Source organism: Poromitra crassiceps (genome assembly GCF_964638095.1).
Source record: "Poromitra crassiceps genome assembly, chromosome: 23".
NCBI classification, from domain to species: domain Eukaryota; kingdom Metazoa; phylum Chordata; class Actinopteri; order Beryciformes; family Melamphaidae; genus Poromitra; species Poromitra crassiceps.
This window is the reverse complement of record NC_139639.1, coordinates 6580867-6604387: the sequence shown is the minus strand read 5'-3', so window position 1 is coordinate 6604387 and position 23521 is coordinate 6580867. Positions and strand designations below refer to the sequence as shown.

At 42.6% G+C, this 23521-nt stretch overlaps 1 protein-coding gene and 1 long non-coding RNA gene across 2 annotated transcripts; one reads left to right on the top strand and one right to left on the bottom strand.

Moving 5' to 3' along the window:
- The first annotated feature begins 3653 nt into the window (after positions 1–3653).
- LOC310797286 lies at positions 3654–21614 on the top strand. Its single transcript, XR_014553726.1, has 3 exons — positions 3654–3726; positions 4166–4250; positions 21447–21614. It is a non-coding gene; the product is annotated as an uncharacterized lncRNA (long non-coding RNA).
- Positions 11367–15052, bottom strand: LOC310797281 (uncharacterized protein). Its single transcript, XM_083659642.1, has 4 exons — positions 15006–15052; positions 14017–14073; positions 13074–13146; positions 11367–12922 (listed from the first exon to the last, which is right to left on the bottom strand). Exons 3-4 carry the CDS (start codon positions 13089–13091, stop codon positions 11741–11743), a joined length of 1200 nt encoding a protein of 399 aa, XP_083515768.1. The 5' UTR covers positions 13092–13146; positions 14017–14073; positions 15006–15052; the 3' UTR covers positions 11367–11740.
- Positions 21615–23521: the final 1907 nt, after the last annotated feature.

The following is a 23521-nucleotide window of genomic DNA, read 5'->3' as shown; positions in this document are numbered from 1 at the left end:
GTCGTGGCGCACTGGTGGGCTCAGAGTGCCATCTAGTGGGCCGCAGAGGACCTCTCACATCGAGATGGTGGACAGCTCCAGTTAAGATGCTTCTTAAGAGCCTTCTTTAGCGATGTGTTAAGAAAGCTGTTAAGAAGGCGTTTGGGAAACACTTCTTTGGAGCCTTCTTAACTCCTTAACAAGCTTCTTAAAGCCCCATTCAGTAAGTTTTCCACTCCGCCCTCTGCGTGCATTAGTATCGATAATGATATCGCCGTTCAAAGTCAACAAAACACAGCGCCAGAAGCTCTATGTACATGTTGTGACATCGGGTACTCACCACGTGATGAAATAATAATCCATAGTTCCGTGAAACATCATTTTCGTAGCAAATCCGAATCGAGTTACTTCCTTGCTTTCCAGCAGACAGCGCTTACGCTGTACAGCGCATGCGCACATGCTTTTCTTTTTTCTTTCTTCTTGCTACGGGACGTGACAGACAAACTGCTTAGTCCCAGTGCTGGCCAATGGAGGGCGGTGTGGGATAAATAAAGACGAGGGTCTCCCTATTAAAAGTCAATCTACCATGTCCTGTTACTAAAAAGCATTTATATTACAGTAAAAAATGTCAAAAATCTTACTGATTGGGGCTTTAACTCTTAAGAAGCTTCTTTGTTTGGAAACTCAGCCATTATGTGGAGTATGCTGTTAATTAACAGAAGCATTAGTCTATAGTGGTTATGTTAAAAACCTTTATTTGAAATTCAACCACAAAATGTTCAGTTCTTTTCATTATTATTGGTTTTATTTTCTTCACTCAATGGTTTTCTTAACTTACTTTAATCGAATTTACTCAAAAAAAACAATAACAACATTAACAAGTAAAAAGCAGTAGCCTACCTCTAAATTCTATTTTTCTTTGCTGTATCTGTATCCTATTACTATTTTCTATTGCGACTGCAGGATTTTATCTACATCTATACATCTTCAAAATTTAAACAACAGCAACTTCAGAACATACAAGGAAAAAAACACATACAGAAACAAATCTGAAAAATGATTGTACAGTCTGTCTGTTGTGTGTCTGAACGCTGTCTGAGTGGCAGACAGTGGAGGTGCTCTTCAGCAGGTGGGTAGATGCAGCGGTGTTTCTTCAGACTATCCGACCGAGTGAACGTTCTCTTACAGCCAACACACCAGTAGCCTGTGCCATTGTGGATGCGTTGGTGTGATGTTAGGTTACCTAACTGCCTGAAGCTGCTCCCACATTGGTCACAACTGTAGGGTTTAGCTCCAGTGTGGATGTGTTGGTGTCTTGTTAGGTCACCTAACTGCCTGAAGCTGCTCCCACATTGGTCACAGCTGTAGGGTTTAGCTCCAGTGTGAATGTGTTGGTGTCTTGTTAGGTCACCTAACTCACTGAAGCTGCTCCCACATTGGTCACAGCTGTAGGGTTTGGCTCCAGTGTGGATGCGTTGGTGTGTTGTTAGGGTAGCTAAGTGACTGAAGCTGCTCCCACATTGGTCACAGCTGTAGGGTTTAGCTCCAGTGTGGATGCGTTGGTGTCTTGTTAGGTCACCTAACTGCCTGAAGCTGCTCCCACATTGGTCACAGCTGTAGGGTTTAGCTCCAGTGTGTATGCGTTGGTGTCTTGTTAGGGTACCTAACCGACTGAAGCTGCTCCCACATTGGTCACAGCTGTAGGGTTTAGCTCCAGTGTGAATACGTTGGTGTCTTGTTAGGGTACCTAACTCACTGAAGCTGCTCCCACATTGGTCACAGCTGTAGGGTTTAGTTCCAGTGTGAATACGTTGGTGTCTTGTTAGGTCACCTAACTGACTGAAGCTGCTCCCACATTGGTCACAGCTGTAGGGTTTAGCTCCAGTGTGAATACGTTGGTGTCTTGTTAGGTTAGCTAACTGCCTGAAGCTGCTCCCACATTGGTCACAGCTGTAGGGTTTAGTTCCAGTGTGAATACGTTGGTGTCTTGTTAGGTCACCTAACTGACTGAAGCTGCTCCCACATTGGTCACAGCTGTAGGGTTTAGTTCCAGTGTGAATACGTTGGTGTCTTGTTAGGTTAGCTAACTGACTGAAGCTGCTCCCACATTGGTCACAGCTGTAGGGTTTAGTTCCAGTGTGAATACGTTGGTGTCTTGTTAGGTTAGCTAACTCCCTGAAGCTGCTCCCACATTGGTCACAGCTGTAGGGTTTAGCTCCAGTGTGTATGCGTTGGTGTGTTTTTAGGGTAGCTAAGTGACTGAAGCTGCTCCCACATTGGTCACAGCTGTAGGGTTTAGCGCCAGTGTGAATACGTTGGTGTGTTGTTAGGTGACTTAACTGCCTGAACCTGCTCCCACATTGGTCACAGCTGTAGGGTTTCTCTCCAGTGTGGATGTGTTGGTGTGATTTTAGGTTTTGTGACCGACTGAAAGACTGCCCACACTCCTGACAGGAGTAGGGCTTCTCTCCTGAGTGAACTTTCTGATGACGCTTCAACAGATGAAGTTTTGTGAATGTTTTGTCACACTGATCACAACGATGACGTCTGGGTCCACTGGTGCCTGTCTGTTTCCATAGAGAAAGATACAAAGAAAGAATCAGGACAGAGAGACTGTGTGTGTGTGTGTTTGTGTGTGTGTGTGTGTGTGTGTGTGTGTGTGTGTGTGTGTGTGTGTTGCAACCTCAGTGATATGTTTTCTCACCTCTCCTGAAGGATTCATCTTGACAGTGTTCCTCTCCTCCTCTGCCAGATGTCTCTCTTCCTGCCAATCAGCTCTGACATGATCAAAACAGATGGTAAGACAGGGAACGCCCACACAAAGAAACAACAATAATAATAATCATGTGTTGATCACTGACTGTTGTACGGTTGGACATGGTTGTTTGTCCTGTTGCACTCTAGGGGAGAGCAGAGCAAGGAACTAACCATTCTATACTAAAATGGATATTAGTGTGAGGGGTATACTGTATATACCACTCCCATAACATGTGTGTATCACTTAGGGTGTCGAGTCATAGTCGATTTTTTTATTTGTCTTTATTGAGTGTTCCAAAACTGCATGTTTAACTAAGAATAGGCTAATGATTATTCCCACTCACCACTTATTTAATGTGGTTACTAATTACTTTGTGGTCAAAAGTTTGGAAGGAACAATGCATGTTGGGAGATATGCAAATGTTTTTGTCCAATGGGTCCAATAGACTACTTGCACAACTCCACTACTTCCTGAAATGAATAGGGCAGTTTGGTTTCCTGTCCTACACTATTGGATGAACTGATTAATGTCAGGTGTGCCTGACTGCTGCAGTCACAACAACAGTGATCAGTACTTGCATTGTCAGGTTATCAGTTAAAGTGTGTTTACTTGTCAGTAGTATCACGTATCAGAGGCTTAATATCAGAGCAGCATCTAGCCGCAGTAGAACAATGACAAAGAAGCGTTTTCAGAGTGGCGCACAGAAGAAAAAGAGGAAATTGGAAGAGGCGAAGTTTAATGAAAGTTTGCCCAAGCTGACAAAATTCTTCTTCAAAAAAAGCCACCGACTTGATGGAGGACGAGGAGCAGCGAGCAGCTGGAACCTTAATTGAAGCAGTACCAGGTGAGCGTGAGCTAGCTAACAACAACGCTACTCCCTGTGATCTACTGACCTGCTGCCTGGCTGTGAAGCTGTAACCTGCTCTCCCTGTGATCTACTGACCTGCTGCCTGGCTGTGATTGTTAACAGCTAAATTCCAGCACACACAGTAAGTTAAGTATACAGTTGTACACTAATCTTTCCATCTTATAGACGGTTTTCACCAGAGCTCAACCCCACAGCACTTCCTTTTTCTCAGCATTCGGCAAACTGCAGAAATATTCACTCGACAAAGTTACTTTTGTTTTCGCTGCTCAGCTGTATAGACGGTTTTCACGGAATGGTCAGTCCTGCACTTGAATGTTTTTTTTTCTTTTATGTCCATAGCAAACACTGCAACAGGAAGTGAGCGGGGGTTCAATTTAGAATGTTTTTGTTGTCAAGTTAAAACCGTCTATAGACGAGACAAAAGGGTTTACATTGCAAATGTTTCTAGTTTTTCAATGAGATCTTTTTCAGTGGAAGTTATCTCTCTCCTCCTTAAGTTATTTACTTGTCCCCTTCTCTTCTCTCTCTTCCAATGTCTCTCTTCCAATGTCTCTCTCCAGGTTGTTCCAACATCCCAACATCATCATGATGACCTGACTGCCTGTGGCTGTGATGTGGTGATCATCTGAGTGTGTGGTGTGATCTGTGAGCATTTGATATTAATTAAAGGCTATATACTTACAGTATATTACTATTGCCACATTGTCTTCTTCTAACTGACTGGTTATTCTGGTGACTATTCTGGTCAAGTTCTTCAGGTAGAACAGTAAGAGTTCTTATTTATGTGTCCTCTAGTTCTGGGGCTGAAAAGAGCTGCCCCCAAGTAGTTTTTGTTCACGAGCTTTAAGCAACAAACAAAAATAGGGGGGGGGGGGGGCTCACACATTGATCTTCACCTGGAGCCTCCAGATGTCTAGAACCGCCACTGCTCGCAGGGCTGCCATGCAGGCAGTGTAAACGCATGCATCGTAAAGTCCTGTACACCAGTGTTCCTTCCTTATGTAGTAAAGCAGTTCACTGAACAGGCAACCTGTCAATCATGCCCAAAACATAGTATTTTCTTTCGTCTACCGGTATTTGACTCTAATATAATATATAATATAACTCACTAAACGAGTGAGTTATAGAACTCACTCGTTTAGTGAGTTATATAACTCACCAAAACTGTGTTTTGAACCAGGCTGTAAACATGTTTAATCCTGTTGTAAAGACAGGCATTTGAACATGGGGGTGAACAGGGACTGACTCGCTTTTGGAGCCAGCCTCACATCATGGCCATTTGAGTACCTACAGATTTCATCACTTCCGCATAGCTTCATCTGTCCAAGTCTGAGCTTGCTGCCTGCTAAAAACATGCTAGAAGATTGTCACCTTCAACAGGATACTAGAAATATCATTTCTAGACCTGCCACAAGATAGAGTACTGTACTGTGGCTGATCCTGCTGCCTGTGCTCACATAAAAGATGAAAATCATAAAGCACAAACCACAACACTTACAGTAACGTTGCTTCTGCTGCTGGAGTTCTGTCTCCACGGCACCTCTGAGATCCAACTCTACAAGATACAGATTCATTTAGATTAGATTAGCCTATTGTCTCCCTTAGGATACATTTGTCTTTATTTTATGTTGTGTTAATTATGTGAGTGTATTGTTTGATGTCAGTACAATCATTCATTATTATTATTATTATTATTATTACACTACATTCATAGCCTAATTTAATAAGTATTTAGGTACATGTATTTTATACATGGTGAGAACCAGTGTTGGGCAAGTTATGTTCAAAATGTAATATACTACATATTACTAGTTACTTTCATTTGAAAGTAATAAGTTACTTTACAATAGTACTGTCTGTGTAGAGTAACTCGTTACTTATTACACTACTTTTGCATTACTTTTACCAAAACAACAGCAGCAGCAGAATGACATTGCTGGCCAGGAACCATCCCGAAAAATCATTTCAACCGCCTTGAAGTCAGTGTAAACAATCCAACATTCTAAATGTTATTATTTTCCTTTGTTATTGTCATCTATAGTGGTACAATTTGTAACTTGAGTTACTTGACAAAGTAACTGGTATAATATTACTGAAATCCTATAAGTAATAAGTGATATTACTGAGTTACTGCTAAAAGTAATATATTACATGTAATATGTTACTTCTGTAATGAGTTACCTCCAACACTGATGAGAACACATTTTCAACATGGATGAACAAACAAGTACTGTATACAAAAACATTACAAAATGCGGAACCCCGCGGCAGTATGAGTTGTGCCAAACAAACGTTAATATCTCAAAAACTATACACCACATCGCTTCTATTTTTACATTCTGAGTGAGAGCAGAATTAGCTCAAGAGTTTGATGACTATGCATGTCGTGTTAAAGTTGTGTCAACTACTACTTACTGAGATTATTCATTCGCTCCAGAGTTGAACTTCTTCCTGGTTTCAAAACAAGCGTGTGGTTGAACTTCTTCCTGGTTTCAACACAATGTCCCCTCTCTCTCTCTCTCTCTCTCTCTCTCTCTCTCTCTCTCTCTCTCTCTCTCTCTCTCTCTCTCTCTCACTGTCTCTCTCTCTCTCTCTCTCTCTCTCTCTCTCTCTCTCTCATCATCCTTCTTCTTTCAAGTTTGCAGCAGTATATTATCAGAGAGGCAATATGAAACTTCTAGTATGAGTTTGGCGTCATGGTCTCACCATATATGGCAGACTGTACTTAGGCTATATTTGGGCTATTTGCAATATTTTCTACCCTCCTTTCTTTTGATATAGTTAGTAGAATCACATCAGACCACTCTGTGGGAGAGAGGTATAGCCTACATTTAGGTTACTAGACAAATAACATGATAAAAAAAAAGGGGGGGGGGGTTGTTCGGTCTTGATTTAGGTTTTTTAATTTTTTTAATTTTTTAATTTGTATTATATTTTAGTGCAAGTATGCAGCACAGCGGTCACATCAAGTGGAAGACAAACTAATACAGAAAAACAATCACAAATTATGAAGTGCAAAATATAAAGTCCTTTAAAGTGACATGATGGAGGCAGGGTGGGCAGGTTGGGGGGAGGGAGTGATAAAGTCCTTTGTGGAGCTTTCAGGTGTCGTTGAAGAGACAGATGGCAGTTGGGTAGAAGCTGTCCATGTGATGAGAGGTTTTAGTACCACCAGACCTCAGTCTCATGCCAAGGGGGAGAGCCTTAAAGAGTTTATGACCTGGGTGGGAGGGGTCGGCCATGACTTTCTGACACCGCTTCAGCATCCTAGCAGTGTGTAGGACAGGTCCTGAAGCGATGGCAGGCTGCATCCGACCACCTTTTCAGCACGGTGGATGATGCGCTGCAGTCTGGAGATGGAGGAGGTGAGGGTGGACTCGACGGTGGAGGTGTAGAAAAGCACTATAGACCTCAGAGACCTTTGACCTGGTACATAAGACAAACAAAGGTTGTGAACCACTGGACTAACCGATGAATCGTTGCAGCTCTACAAGCTGGAGAGGATGAGGAGAGGGACTGGGATGAAGAGGAGGCTGAGAAGCAGCAGGACCAGAGTATACAGAGGTTCACCAACAATGCTGCGCAGCTGACGGATCAATATATCTGTGCTGTCAACAATCTGATTCGCCAGCACGGAGCTCCGCCCCCCGATGTGTGGTTCCTGTATTGCCCCGCCCACCAGCAGACACAAGGCGTTACCTGGCCTACCTGCACCAGCTGGACCTGCTGAGTCGAGACCTGGGACCTACGCTGCTCATCCACGGGCTAACTCCTGTGGTCACTACTGACCTCTAGTCTTTTACTATCAAAACTGTATCCATTATTGACCTTAACTGTATCCATTATTGACCATGGTCCCGTATTGTTCGTCCATGGGATTATGCCTGTCATCACCAATGGTTCTCAGTTCTTTAGCTGACCTTTAACCTTTCACAGACCAGTCTAAGACCTGGGACACGCACTGCAACAGTCCATCTTTACACTTGACTAACACAACTTTCCTACATGATGTGCTCTCCATATGCTACCAAGACACGGCCACACATCGGAAATCAATGAATGACGTGGACATAATGATCTCACATTTTCACATGGGACATCTAGGATTTGGGTGAATTTGTGCATCTCACTGTTTTGAGGCTGGTTGTTCATCACAGGGATTTGGAGTTATATCGATATACATGATGTGCACATGTGGGTGAAGAGAAGAAAGTCCTGAAAACCACACTTCTTTCTTCAAATCTTCCAAACCTTAAAATAATCTTTTCACACAGGGACCATGTGTCCCTAAGCTTTTGAACATTATGTCAACCATTTCTTTTTGTGCATGTCAATGGAATAAATAAATATAAATTATTGGTATATATTAGTGTCCTTAGAGAGAGATTGGCGTCAGCGGAGGACCAAAATGCGAGACTCATTAGCCAATGAACAGCCAGGAAGGGGTCTCGCGCTACTTTCTTGCATGCTAAAACAAAGCTGATAATGTACAATTTGATTCAAGGGGGGAAAACCCCTTTCAGAGTACAACACAAACTGTCTATTTTGCTGCAACTCGACAGTGCTGCCTTATCCAGGACCTTACTTCCTGGAACTCTTGAGAGTAAAAAACTGGTCCATTGGAGTGAATGGAGATGTTGGGACTCTTCTATCTACATGGCTCTGGTATATTATATATATTACATCAGATTTGTCTAATACAATTTCAAGAGAATTTAGTAGAGAAAGGCGGTAGATGGCTACCGGGGAAAAAGCAATAATTAGCTTGCTTTGATAACTGAAATAGTCCTTTTCTGTGCACACACATGCTGGTGGATTAAAAAACAAGGCTGAGTCATGAACAAGTCTTGCCTCTTAAATACCTGCAGAGGGTGATATGGTGGCCGTTTTCTTGTTTCCACATTCCTAGGCCACCTAATCTGCAGAGAATCTTGTTTTGACTCGTGTTCTTAAAATCCACTTTTCTTGCAAAAACCCAAGTGTAATTACAAGTCCAGGCAGAGAAACGTTGAACATGAACATTTATTTTCAGTTGCAAGTATGGTCCATTACCACAAAAATATATTCTACAAAAAGTAAATAAACACGTATGGTTACTCTAAATCAGTCTACACGTTCTACATGGTCTACATGGTCAAAAACTTGTTGCGATGTTATCTGCTGCAGATTTCCTGCTGTTCTGGCTTGTCTGAGCACATGGCTCCTCACCCCCTCTGCCCATGCGCAACAAAACAGCCCCACAGTGCCACCCACTGTCGCAAATAATAACTGTAATAGGCATATGACATTACAACTAGAGTAAATTACTCTTGAACATAGCATTTAATTAGAACAAAAACTAACTATTATGAATCAAATATTAGCATGCATAATACGTGGTTAAATGGCACTCACAGGTGATATATGCCTGCAGAGGGCGATATATGCCTGCAGAGGGCGATATATGCCTGCAGGGGGCGATATATGCCTCTTAAATGCCTGCAGAGGGTGATATATGCCTGCAGAGGGCGATATATGCTTGATGTCTGCAGAGGGCGATATATGCTTGATGCCTGCAGAGGGCGATATATGCCTGCAGAGGGCGATATATGCCTCTTAAATGCCTGCAGAGGGCGATATATATGCCTGCAGAGGGCGATATATGCTTGATGCCTGCAGAGGGCGATATATGCTTGATGCCTGCAGAGGGCGATATATGCCTGCAGAGGGCGATATATGCCTCTTAAATGCCTGCAGAGGGTGATATATGCCTGCAGAGGGCGATATATGCTTGATGTCTGCAGAGGGCGATATATGCTTCTTAAATGCCTGCAGAGGGCGATATATGCTTCTTAAATGCCTGCAGAGGGCGATATATGCTTCTTAAATGCCTGCAGAGGGCAATATATGCTTGATGCCTGCAGAGGGCGATATATGCCTGCAGAGGGCGATATATGCTTGATGCCTACAGAGGGCGATATATGCTTCTTAAATGCCTGCAGAGGGTGATATATGCCTGCAGAGGGCGATATATGCTTGATGTCTGCAGAGGGCGATATATGCTTCTTAAATGCCTGCAGAGGGCGATATATGCTTCTTAAATGCCTGCAGAGGGCGATATATGCTTCTTAAATGCCTGCAGAGGGCAATATATGCTTGATGCCTGCAGAGGGCGATATATGCCTGCAGAGGGCGATATATGCTTGATGCCTGCAGAGGGCGATATATGCTTCTTAAATGCCTGCAGAGGGCGATATATGCTTGATGCCTGCAGAGGGCGATATATGCTTGGCAACCTAAGTTGTTCAAAGTCATCCAGCTCTGTCTAGATGGTGTAGTGGAGGCTGAGGGCTTGGACCAAAAGCTTTATACTGTAGTGGAAACTGCGAAAGTAAGAAAGTCCTAATCACAGAGTATATGTAATCAGAGTATATGTAATCAGAGTATATGTAGGCTGATGAAAAGTGTCATGTTTTGTTGTATGACCTTTGACCCCATGCTGGCCTGAGTTTGCTGCAACATCGTGTTTCCCAACTGTGTTCATTTCTCCCAAATGGTCAATAATGAAGGACTATATTGTGAAGCAGAATTGTTTACATTGTGAATATGTATGAGCAAGGCTCCTCGATCCTTGTTGATATGATGCAGCATTGAATACTGTTACCATTCCAGATAGCAAACCTTGAATTAGATGATTCATAACAAGCATGTGGATAAGTACTTTACCCATTCTGTCTTCCTGCCATGTTCAGTACAGCAGAAATACCTTGTGATGTCAAGTGACAATTATGATGTCATAGAGATGAGATGGTTAGACGTTTGACCAAACTGTCATCTGTCATAATGTCACATAAAAATACCTGGCTGACACACTTGGCACATAAGTCTTGTGGGCAATGTCTGAACTGCATCTTGTCATGGAGAGGCAACGCCATCTGCGGCATTCCTCATGTTTGCGGCTGAATTCCATGACTGTAAAGAGCCAAAGTGGAACGTCACTTCCTGCTTCAGCACTGTACCAGAGATTTTCATCCGCCATTTATTTTCCCATAGACATTTCCTAAAATGCGTATAAAAATAGTTTTACTTGTACAAACCAAATGGTTCAGAGAAACAGGAGAGACCGCATAACATTTCACTCGGACCAAAACGTAAATTGCGGATTTATTTTTTTATTTTTTTCGATGTTTTCTTTTAGTTTTGGTCCGAGTGAAATGTTATATGGTCTCCCCCGATTCTAAATATAGGTGAACCGTTTGGTTTGACCAAGTAAAACTATTTTAGGAGCATTTTACGAAATGTCTATGGGAAAATAAATGGTGGATGAAAATCTCTGGTACAGTGCTGAAGCAGGAAGTGACGTTCACTTTGGCTCTTTATAGCACAGCCACCGACACTCACACAACACTGGTAAAGTGTGTGTGGGAGGGAGTATGATGCCAGCATGAGGTGGATAAGCTCAAAATACCATCAAGGGATCCCCCAGGCCCCAGATTATAACTGACTGAGTCTTTATCAGCATCTGCTACTCATTTTGAAAGTAATAGGTTTTGTTGAACCCCTAAACCGAGAAAGAGTCAGGACCAAGAGAGACCGAGACCGGGGGGGGGGGGACTGAGTCAAGACCAAGACCGAGGGGTGCAGCCACTGATTGGTCAGTTACAGTAGCCTATGTAATTACCTGTATGATGATACAGTACTGTATATGATATTATGTGGAGTATGCTGTTAATTAACAGAAGCATTACTCTATAGTGGTTATGTTAAAACCTTTATTTGAAATTCAACCACAAAATGTTCAGTTCTTTTAATTATTATTGGTTTTATTTTCTTCACTCACTGGTTTTCTTAACTTACTTTAATCGAATTTACTAAAAACATTTTCTTTTTTTAAACAATAACAACAAGTAAAAGGCAGTACCTCTATATTCAATTTTTCTTTGCTGTATCTGTATCCTATTACTATTTTCTACTGCGACTGCAGGATTTTATCTACATCTATACATCTTCAAAATTTAAACAACAGCAACTTCAGAACATACAAGGAAAAAAACAGACATACAGAAACAAATCTGAAAACTGATTGTACAGTCTGTCTGTTGTGTGTCTGAACGCTGTCTGAGTGGCAGACAGTGGAGGTGCTCTTCAGCAGGTGGTTAGATGCAGCGGTGTTTCTTCAGACTATCAGACCGAGTGAACGTTCTCTTACAGCCATCACACCAGTAGCCTGTTCCATTGTGGATGCGTTGGTGTGTTGTTAGGTTACCTAACTGCCTGAAGCTGCTCCCACATTGGTCACAGCTGTAGGGTTTAGCTCCAGTGTGTATGCTTTGGTGTGTTGTTAGGGTACCTAACTGACTGAAGCTGCTCCCACATTGGTCACAGCTGTAGGGTTTTGCTCCAGTGTGAATGCGTTGGTGTGTTGTTAGGGCACTTAAGTGCCTGAAGCTGCTCCCACATTGGTCACAGCTGTAGGGTTTAGCTCCAGTGTGTATGCGTTGGTGTGTTGTTAGGGCACCTAAGTGCCTGAAGCTGCTCCCACATTGGTCACAGCTGTAGGGTTTAGCTCCAGTGTGTATGCGTTGGTGTGTTGTTAGGGCACCTAAATTCCTGAAGCTGCTCCCACATTGGTCACAGCTGTAGGGTTTAGCTCCAGTGTGTATGCGTTGGTGTCTTGTTAGGTTACCTAACTGACTGAAGCTGCTCCCACATTGGTCACAGCTGTAGGGTTTAGCTCCAGTGTGTATGCGTTGGTGTGTTGTTAGGGCACCTAACTGACTGAAGCAGCTCCCACATTGGTCACAGCTGTAGGGTTTAGCTCCAGTGTGTATGCTTTGGTGTGTTGTTAGGGCACCTAAGTGCCTGAAGCTGCTCCCACATTGGTCACAGCTGTAGGGTTTAGCTCCAGTGTGTATGCGTTGGTGTGTTGTTAGGGCACCTAACTGACTGAAGCTGCTCCCACATTGGTCACAGCTGTAGGGTTTAGCTCCAGTGTGTATGCGTTGGTGTGTTGTTAGGGCACTTAACTGACTGAAGCTGCTCCCACATTGGTCACAGCTGTAGGGTTTAGCTCCAGTGTGTATGCGTTGGTGTGTTGTTAGGGTAGCTAAGTGACTGAAGCTGCTCCCACATTGGTCACAGCTGTAGGGTTTAGCTCCAGTTTGTATGCGTTGGTGTGTTGTTAGGTGACCTAACCGACTGAAGCTGCTCCCACATTGGTCACAGCTGTAGGGCTTTTCTCCTGAGTGAACTTTCTGATGATGCTTCAACAGATGAAGTTTTGTGAATGTTTTGTCACACTGATCACAACGATGACGTCTGGGTCCACTGGTGCCTGTCTGTTTCCATAGAGAAACATACAAAGAAAGAATCAGGACAGAGACTGTGTGTGTGTGTGTGTGTGTGTGTGTGTGTGTGTGTGTGTGTGTGTGTGTGTGTGTGTGTGTGTGTGTGTGTGTGTGTTGCAACATCAGTGATATGTTTTCTCACCTCTCCTGAAGGATTCATCTTGACAGTGTTCCTTTCCTCCTCTGCCAGATGTCTCTCTTCCTGCCAATCAGCTCTGACATGATCAAAACAGACGGTAAGACAGGGAACGCCCACACAAAGAAACAACAACAACAACAACTAATGTGTTGATGTGTTTGTAAACACTTGCAAATTAATTTTGAAGATATTGATTTTAGCTCTAGTTGCGGAAGGTGAAACGTCACTGTCTACAACAATGTTTTGGTTAGTGGTCTCTTTATGCTCTTCTAGTTAAGCTGTGGGCGAGGCAATTCTGTGATTTCTTGTAAATAAGTAATTTGTGGTCTTGAATGCATATAAAAACTCTGCGTTGCGTAATTTTGACAACCGGGTAGAGGATGGTGTTACTCGCAGGGCTGCCATGCAGGCAGTGTAAACGCATGCATCGTAAAGTCCTGTACACCAGTGTTCCTTCCTTATGTAGTAAAGCAGTTCACTGGACAGGCAACCTGTCAATCATGCCCAAAACATAGTATTTTCTTTTGTCTACCGGTATTTGACTCTAATATAATATATAATATAACTCACTAAACAAGTGAGTTATAGAACTCACTCGTTTAGTGAGTTATATAACTCACCAAACCAGGCCGTAAACATGTTTAATCCTGTTGTAAACACAGGCATTTTAACATGGGGGTAAACAGGGACTGACTCGCTTTTGGAGCCAGCCTCACATCATGGCCATTTGAGTAACTACAGATTTCATCACTTCCGCATAGCTTCATCTGTCCAAGTCTGAGCTTGCTGCCTGCTAAAAACATGCTAGAAGATTGTCACCTTCAACAGTATACTAGAAATATCATTTCTAGACCTGCCACAAGATAGAGTACTGTACTGTGGCTGATCCTGCTGCCTGTGCTCACATAAAAGATGAAAATCATAAAGCACAAACCACAACACTTACAGTAATGTTGCTTCTGCTGCTGGAGTTCTGTCTCCACGGCACCTCTGAGATCCAACTCTACAAGATACAAATTCATTTAGATTAGATTAGCCTATTGTCTCCCTTAGGATACATTTGTCTTTATTTTATGTTGTGTTAATTATGTGAGTGTATTGTTTGATGTCAGTACAATCATTCATTATTATTATTATTACACTACATGCATAGCCTAATTGAATAAGTATTTAGGTACATGTATTTTATACATGGTGAGAACCAGTGTGGGGCAAGTTACTTTCAAAATGTAATATACTACATATTACTAGTTACTTTCATTTTAAAGTAATAAGTTACTTTACAATAGTTCTGTCTGTGTAGAGTAAGTCGTTACTTATTACACTACTTTTGCATTACTTTCACCAAAACAATAGCAACAGCAGAATGACATCGCCGCCCCGGAACCATCCCAAAAAATCATTTCAACTGCCTTGAAGTCAGTGTAAACAATCCAACATTCTAAATGTTATTATTTTCCTTTGTTATTGTCATCTATAGTGGTTATTTGCATAAAAACACACAGTTTGATTAGGAAATGATTGTAACCTTTTTAAATATGTGCTTTGATTAAAAAATAAATAAATTTGGAACTTGAGTTACCTGACAAAGTAACTGGTATAATATTACTGAAATCCTATAAGTAATAAGTTATATTACTGAGTTACTGCTAAAAGTAATATATTACATGTAATATGTTACTTCTGTAATGAGTTACCTCCAACACTGGTGAGAACACATTTTCAACATGGATGAACAAACAAGTACTGTATACAAAAACATTACAAAATGCGGAAGCCTAGCTGCGGCAGTATGAGTTGTGCCAAACAAACGTTAATATCTCAAAAACTATACACCACATCGCTTATATTTTGACATTCTGAGTGAGAGCAGAATTAGCTCAAGAGTTTGATGACTATGCATGTCGTGTTCAAGTTGTGTCAACTACTACTTACTGAGATTATTCATTTGCTCCAGAGTTGAACTTCTTCCTGGTTTCAACACAAGCGTGTGGTGGTTCTCTCTCTCTCTCTCTGTCTCTCTCTCTCTCTCTCTCTCTCTCTCTCTCTCTCTCTCTCTCTCTCTCTCTCTCTCTCTCTCTCTCTCTCTCTCTCTCTCTCTCTCTCTCATCCTCCTCCTTCTTTCAAGTTTGCAGCAGTATAGACGATACTAGTGGACGATCCCTAGTCTGAAGTCATATCTTACAGGATGTGCACATTTTATTATCACAGAGGCAATATATAACTTCTAGTATGAGTTTGGCATCATGGTCTCACCATATATGGCAGACTTAGGCTATAATGGGGCTATTTGCGATATTTTCTACCCTCCTTTCTTTTGATATAGTTAGTAGAATCACATCAGACCACTCTGTGGAAGAGAGGTATAGCCTACATTTAGGATACTAGACAAATAACATGATAGATGAAAAAAAGGGGGGGGGGGTTTGTTCAGTCTTGATTTGCGTTTTTAAATTTTTAAATTTGTATTATATTTTAGTGCAAGTATGCAGCACAGCGGTCACATCAAGTGGAAGACAAACTAATACAGAAAAACAATCACAAATTATGAAGTGCAAAATATAAAGTCCTTTAAAGTGAAATGATGGGGGCAGGGTGGGCGGGTTGGGGGGGTTGAGTTTACTATCAAAACTGTATCGATTATTGACCTTAACTGTATCCGTTATTGACCATGGTCCTGTATTGTTCGTCCATGGGATTATGCCTGTCATCACCAATTAGAGAAAAAAACCGGCCTGTTTGTCGACGGGCTACAGATGACGCAAAGTACAAGTGGGGGTATGCTTGGTGTCCAAACTGCAGTATAGAGGAAAAGAGGACACCGTACCCAGACCTGAGTTTTATGTGTGTGTAGTCATGTTTATAGTCATGATGTCGGGGGACTCAATATAGATAAATTGATTTATTCTATTATGCAAAGCCAATGAGTCCTCTATAAGTTTTTAGCTCTTTTTGCAACTGCTGCGCCTGTTGCTTAATGCACTTTTTATACTCTTTTTTAAATTTTGTTGTGATGCTTTTACATGTAAATGTCCATTTTATTTTCCTGTCATCCATTTTATGTGAAGCACTTTGAATTGCCTCTGTGTATGAAATGTGCTATACAAATAAACTTGACTTGACCAATGGTTCTCAGTTCTTTAGCTGACCTTTAACCTTTCACAGACCAGTCTAAGACCTGGGACTCGCACTGCAACAGTCCATCTTTACACTTGACTAACACAACTTTCCTACATGATGTGCTCTCCATATGCTACCAAGACACGGCCACACATCGGAAATCAATGAATGACGTGGACATAATGATCTCACATTTTCACATGGGACATCTAGGATTTGGGTGAATTTGTGCATCTCACTGTTTTGAGGCTGGTTGTTCATCACAGGGATTTGGAGTTATATTGATATACATGATGTGCACATGTGGGTGAAGAGAAGAACGTCCTGAAAACCACACTATTTTCTTCAAATCTTCCAACCCTTAAAATAATCTTTTCACACAGGGACAATGTGTCCTCCCTAAGCTTTTGAACATTATGTCAACCATTTCTTTTTGTGCATGCCAATGGAATAAATAAATATAAGTTATTGGTATATATTAGTGTCCTCTAGAGAGAGAGTGGCGTCAGCGGAGGACCAAAATGCGAGACTCATTAGCCAATGAACAGCCAGGAAGGGGTCTCGCGCTACTTTCTTGCATGCTAAAACAAAGCTGATAATGTACAATTTGATTCAAGGGGGGGGGGGGGGGTAAACCCTTTCAGAGTACAACACAAACTGTCTATTTTGCTGCAACTCGACAGTGCTGCTTAATCCAGGACCTTACTTCCTGGAACTCTTGAGAGTAAAAAAAACTGGTCCATTGGAGTGAATGGAGATGTCGGGACTCTTCCATCTACATGGCTCTGGTATATATTACGTCAGATTTGTCTAATACAATTTCAAGAGAATTTAGTAGAGAAAGGCGGTAGATGGCTCCCGGGGAAAAAAGCAATAATTAGCTTGCTTTGATAACTGAAATAGTCATTTTCTGTGCACACACATGCTGGTGGATTAAAAAACAAGGCTGAGTCATGAACAAGTCTTGCCTCTTAAATGCCTGCAGAGAGCGATATATGCTTGATGCCTGCAGAGGGCGATATATGCTTGATGCCTGCAGAGGGCGATATATGCTTGGCAACCGAGGTTGTTCAAAGTCATCCATCCAGCTCTGTCTAGATGGTGTAGTGGAGGCTGAGGGCTTGGACCAAAAGCTTTATATAGTGGAAACTGTGAAAGTAAGAAAGTCCTAATCACAGAGTATATGTAATCAGAGTATATGTAGGCTGATCAAAAGTGTCATGTTTTGTTGTATGACCTTTGACCCCATGCTGGCCTGAGTTTGCTGCAACATCGTGTTTCCCAACTGTGTTCATTTATCCCAAATGGTCAATAATGAAGGACTATATTGTGAAGCAGAATTGTTGACATTGTGAATATGTATGAGCAAGGCTCCTCGATCCTTGTTGATATAGGTGATGCAGCATTGAATACTGTTACCATTCCAGATAGCAAACCTTGAATTAGATGATTCATAACAAGCATGTGGAGAAGTACTTTACCCATTCTGTCTTCCTGCCATGTTCACTACAGCAGAAATACCTTGTGATGTCAAGTGACAATTATGATGTCATAGAGATGAGATGGTTAGCCGTTTGACCAAACTGTCATCTGTCATAATGTCACATAAAAATACCTGGCTGACACCCTTGACACATAAGTCTTGTGGGCAATGTCTGAACTGCATCTTGTCATGGAGAGGCAACGCCATCTGCGGCATTCCTCATGTTTGCGGCTGAATTCCATGACTGTAGAGAGCCAAAGTGGAATGTCACTTCCTGCTTCAGCACTGTACCAGAGATTTTCATCCACCATTTATTTTCCCATAGACATTTCCTTAAAATGCTTATAAAAAATAGTTTTACTTGTTCAAACCAAATGGTTCAGATATATTTAGAAACAGGAGAGACCGCATAACATTTCACTCGGAAAAAAAACCTAAATTGCGGATTTCAAAAACATATTTTTTCGATGTTTTCTTTTAGTTTTGGTCCGAGTGAAATGTTATATGGTCTCCCCCGATTCTAAATATAGCTGAACCGTTTGGTTTGACCAAGTAAAACTATTTTAGAAGCATTTTACGAAATGTCTATGGGAAAGTAAATGGCGGATAAAAATCTCTGGTACAGTGCTGAAGCAGGAAGTGACGTTCACTTTGGCTGCACAGCCACCGACACTCACACAACACTGGCAAAGTGTGTGTGGGAGGGAGTATGATGCCAGCATGAGGCGGATAAGCTCAAAATACCCAGGCCCCAGATTATAACTGACTGAGTCTTTATCAGCATCTGCTACTCATTTTGAAAGCAATAGGTTTTGTTGACCCCCTGGAGTATCCTGTTGATTGACAGAAGCATTAGTCTATAGTGGTTATGTTAAAACCTTTATTTGAAATTCAACCACAAAATGTTCAGTTCTTTTAATTATTATTGGTTTTCTTTTCTTCACTCAATGGTTTTCTTAACTTACTTTAATCGAATTTACTCAAAAAAAACAATAACAACATTAACAAGTAAAAAGCAGTAGCCTACCTCTAAATTCTATTTTTCTTTGCTGTATCTGTATCCTATTACTATTTTCTATTGCGACTGCAGGATTTTATCTACATCTATACATCTTCAAAATGTAAACAACAGCAACTTCAGAACATACAAGGAAAAAAACACATACAGAAACAAATCTGAAAAATGATTGTACAGTCTGTCTGTTGTGTGTCTGAACGCTGTCTGAGTGGCAGACAGTGGAGGTGCTCTTCAGCAGGTGGGTAGATGCAGCGGTGTTTCTTCAGACTATCAGACCGAGTGAACGTTCTCTTACAGCCAACACACCAGTAGCCTGTGCCATTGTGGATGCGTTGGTGTGATGTTAGGTTACCTAACTGCCTGAAGCTGCTCCCACATTGGTCACAACTGTAGGGTTTAGCTCCAGTGTGAATGTGTTGGTGTCTTGTTAGGTCACCTAACTGCCTGAAGCTGCTCCCACATTGGTCACAGCTGTAGGGTTTAGCTCCAGTGTGAATGTGTTGGTGTCTTGTTAGGTCACCTAACTCACTGAAGCTGCTCCCACATTGGTCACAGCTGTAGGGTTTGGCTCCAGTGTGGATGCGTTGGTGTGTTGTTAGGGTAGCTAAGTGACTGAAGCTGCTCCCACATTGGTCACAGCTGTAGGGTTTAGCTCCAGTGTGGATGCGTTGGTGTCTTGTTAGGTCACCTAACTGCCTGAAGCTGCTCCCACATTGGTCACAGCTGTAGGGTTTAGCTCCAGTGTGTATGCGTTGGTGTCTTGTTAGGGTACCTAACCGACTGAAGCTGCTCCCACATTGGTCACAGCTGTAGGGTTTAGCTCCAGTGTGAATACGTTGGTGTCTTGTTAGGGTACCTAACTCACTGAAGCTGCTCCCACATTGGTCACAGCTGTAGGGTTTAGTTCCAGTGTGAATACGTTGGTGTCTTGTTAGGTCACCTAACTGACTGAAGCTGCTCCCACATTGGTCACAGCTGTAGGGTTTAGCTCCAGTGTGAATATGTTGGTGTCTTGTTAGGTTAGCTAACTGCCTGAAGCTGCTCCCACATTGGTCACAGCTGTAGGGTTTAGTTCCAGTGTGAATACGTTGGTGTCTTGTTAGGTCACCTAACTGACTGAAGCTGCTCCCACATTGGTCACAGCTGTAGGGTTTAGTTCCAGTGTGAATACGTTGGTGTCTTGTTAGGTTAGCTAACTGACTGAAGCTGCTCCCACATTGGTCACAGCTGTAGGGTTTAGTTCCAGTGTGAATACGTTGGTGTCTTGTTAGGTTAGCTAACTCCCTGAAGCTGCTCCCACATTGGTCACAGCTGTAGGGTTTAGCTCCAGTGTGTATGCGTTGGTGTGTTTTTAGGGTAGCTAAGTGACTGAAGCTGCTCCCACATTGGTCACAGCTGTAGGGTTTAGCGCCAGTGTGAATACGTTGGTGTGTTGTTAGGTGACTTAACTGCCTGAACCTGCTCCCACATTGGTCACAGCTGTAGGGTTTCTCTCCAGTGTGGATGTGTTGGTGTGATTTTAGGTTTTGTGACCGACTGAAAGACTGCCCACACTCCTGACAGGAGTAGGGCTTCTCTCCTGAGTGAACTTTCTGATGACGCTTCAACAGATGAAGTTTTGTGAATGTTTTGTCACACTGATCACAATGATGACGTCTGGGTCCACTGGTGCCTGTCTGTTTCCATAGAGAAAGATACAAAGAAAGAATCAGGACAGAGAGACTGTGTGTGTGTGTGTGTGTGTGTGTGTGTGTGTGTGTGTGTTGCAACCTCAGTGATATTTTTTCTCACCTCTCCTGAAGGATTCATCTTGACAGTGTTCCTCTCCTCCTCTGCCAGATGTCTCTCTTCCTGCCAATCAGCTCTGACATGATCAAAACAGATGGTAAGACAGGGAACGCCCACACAAAGAAACAACAATAATAATAATCATGTGTTGATCACTGACTCTGTTGTACGGTTGGACATGGTTGTTTGTCCTGTTGCACTCTAGGGGAGAGCAGAGCAAGGAACTAACCATTCTATACTAAAATGTATATTAGTGTGAGGGGTATACTGTATATACCACTCCCATAACATGTGTGTATCACTTAGGGTGTCGAGTCATAGTCGATTTTTTTATTTGTCTTTATTGAGTGTTCCAAAACTGCATGTTTAACTAAGAATAGGCTAATGATTATTCCCACTCACCACTTATTTAATGTGGTTACTAATTACTTTGTGGTCAAAAGTTTGGAAGGAACAATGCATGTTGGGAGATATGCAAATGTTTTTGTCCAATGGGTCCAATAGACTACTTGCACAACTCCACTACTTCCTGAAATGAATAGGGCAGTTTGGTTTCCTGTCCTACACTATTGGATGAACTGATTAATGTCAGGTGTGCCTGACTGCTGCAGTCACAACAACAGTGATCAGTACTTGCATTGTCAGGTTATCAGTTCAAGTGTGTTTACTTGTCAGTAGTATCACGTATCAGAGGCTTTATATCAGAGCAGCATCTAGCCGCAGTAGAACAATGACAAAGAAGCGTTTTCAGAGTGGCGCACAGAAGAAAAAGAGGAAATTGGAAGAGGCGAAGTTTAATGAAAGTTTGCCCAAGCTGACAAAATTCCTCTTCAAAAAAAGCCACCGACTTGATGGAGGACGAGGAGCAGCGAGCAGCTGGAACCTTAATTGAAGCAGTACCAGCCAGGTGAGCGTGAGCTAGCTAACAACAACGCTACTCCCTGTGATCTGCTGCCTGGCTGTGAAGCTGTAACCTGCTCTCCCTGTGATCTACTGACCTGCTGCCTGGCTGTGAAGCTGTAACCTGCTCTCCCTGTGATCTACTGACCTGCTGCCTGGCTGTGAAGCTGTAACCTGTGATCTACTGACCTGCTGCCTGGCTGTGAAGCTGTAACCTGCTCTCCATGTGATCTACTGACCTGCTGCCTGGCTGTGAGGATGTAACCTGCTCTCCCTGTGATCTACTGTACTGCTGCCTGGCTGTGATTGTTAACAGCTAAACTCCAGCACACACAGTAAGTTAAGTATACAGTTGTACACTAATCTTTCCATCTTATAGACGAGACAAAAGGGTTTACATTGCAAATGTTTCTAGTTATTCAATGAGATCTTTTTCAGTGGAAGTCATCTCTCTCCTCCTTAAGTTATTTACTTGTCCCCTTCTCTTCTTCTCTTCTTCTCTCTCTTCCAATGTCTCTCTCCAGGTTGTTCCAACAACATCCCAACATCATCATGATGACCTGACTGGCTGTGGCTGTGATGTGGTGATCATCTGAGTGTGTGGTGTGATCTGTGAGCATTTGATATTAATTAAAGGCTATATACTTACAGTATATTACTATTGCCACATTGTCTTCTTCTAACTGACTGGTTATTCTGGTGACTATTCTGGTCAAGTTCTTCAGGTAGAACAGTAAGAGTTCTTATTTATGTGTCCTCTAGTTCTGGGGCTGAAAAGAGCTGCCCCCAAGTAGTTTTTGTTCACGAGCTTTAAGCAACAAACAAAAATAGGGGGGGGGGGGGGCTCACACATTGATCTTCACCTGGAGCCTCCAGATGTCTAGAACCGCCACTGCTCGCAGGGCTGCCATGCAGGCAGTGTAAACGCATGCATCGTAAAGTCCTGTACACCAGTGTTCCTTCCTTATGTAGTAAAGCAGTTCACTGGACAGGCAACCTGTCAATCATGCCCAAAACATAGTATTTTCTTTCGTCTACCGGTATTTGACTCTAATATAATATATAATATAACTCACTAAACGAGTGAGTTATAGAACTCACTCGTTTAGTGAGTTATATAACTCACCAAAACTGTGTTTTGAACCAGGCTGTAAACATGTTTAATCCTGTTGTAAAGACAGGCATTTTAACTCATTGAGTGCCAGCCACTTTTGGAGAACGGACGCTCCCAGTGCCAGAGTTTCAGAGCGTTTTCAGTGATTTCTCGAGGCCCACAGAATATTGTGTGATATTACTATGTAAACACTGAACACGCACAAAGAACGATGAGACTCTATTCTATCATCTGCAAAAAAAGTATATTGATCCCATTTTCCGTTCTTTAGTTATGAGCCGGAGAAAATAGCTTGATTCATCCAAAAACAGCAATTTTTTTCTAGAAGCTGAGATAATTGGCCTTTTGTGAAATTAAACATTTCAAGCACATCACTGACTCTGAAGCTTGCTGCTGGTGGGCATCGGATATTCTGGCTTGCGTTTGTCAATCCTGTCCTGCTGCCTGGGTCTGTCTGGGTGTTGCGTGCTGCTCTGCGTGCCCCCCCCCCCCGCCCCGCCCCGCCCCGCCCCGCCTCGCCTCGCCTCGCCTCAACTGCACACTCCTCCTCCTGTCTGTGGTGGCTCTCTGCTGAGTTTGCTGTGCGCGACATCCAGCTTTTTTACAGCGTTCCGCGTGTGTTTGTCACCGGCAACGATGCTTCCAGTTGAGAATAATAACAACTCCACGGTGTGGATGTGCGGATGTGCTGTCGCAACCGACACGGAGCGGCTCAATTGTGGGAGCAGATTGGCTGCTGCAGGCACAGCTGCAGTAACGTGCTTCAGCATATCGATGCATACGGATGCGATGCGATTCCGTTTCCATAACGACTTCTTCTTTGTTTTTTCCTTGCCTTTCTGTTATGTGGAGAGCACTGTCGCCACCTAAGGGTTCTGTAAAATAGGTTATAGACCTCCAATAGCTATAATATTTGTACAGGAGAGGCAGAAGGCTTTGATCGACGCCCCACCGTCAAAAAACGCAATTGACAAACATGTCCGTCCTTGGCACTCTACGTTACTATTTGAAATGACGAACATGTCCGT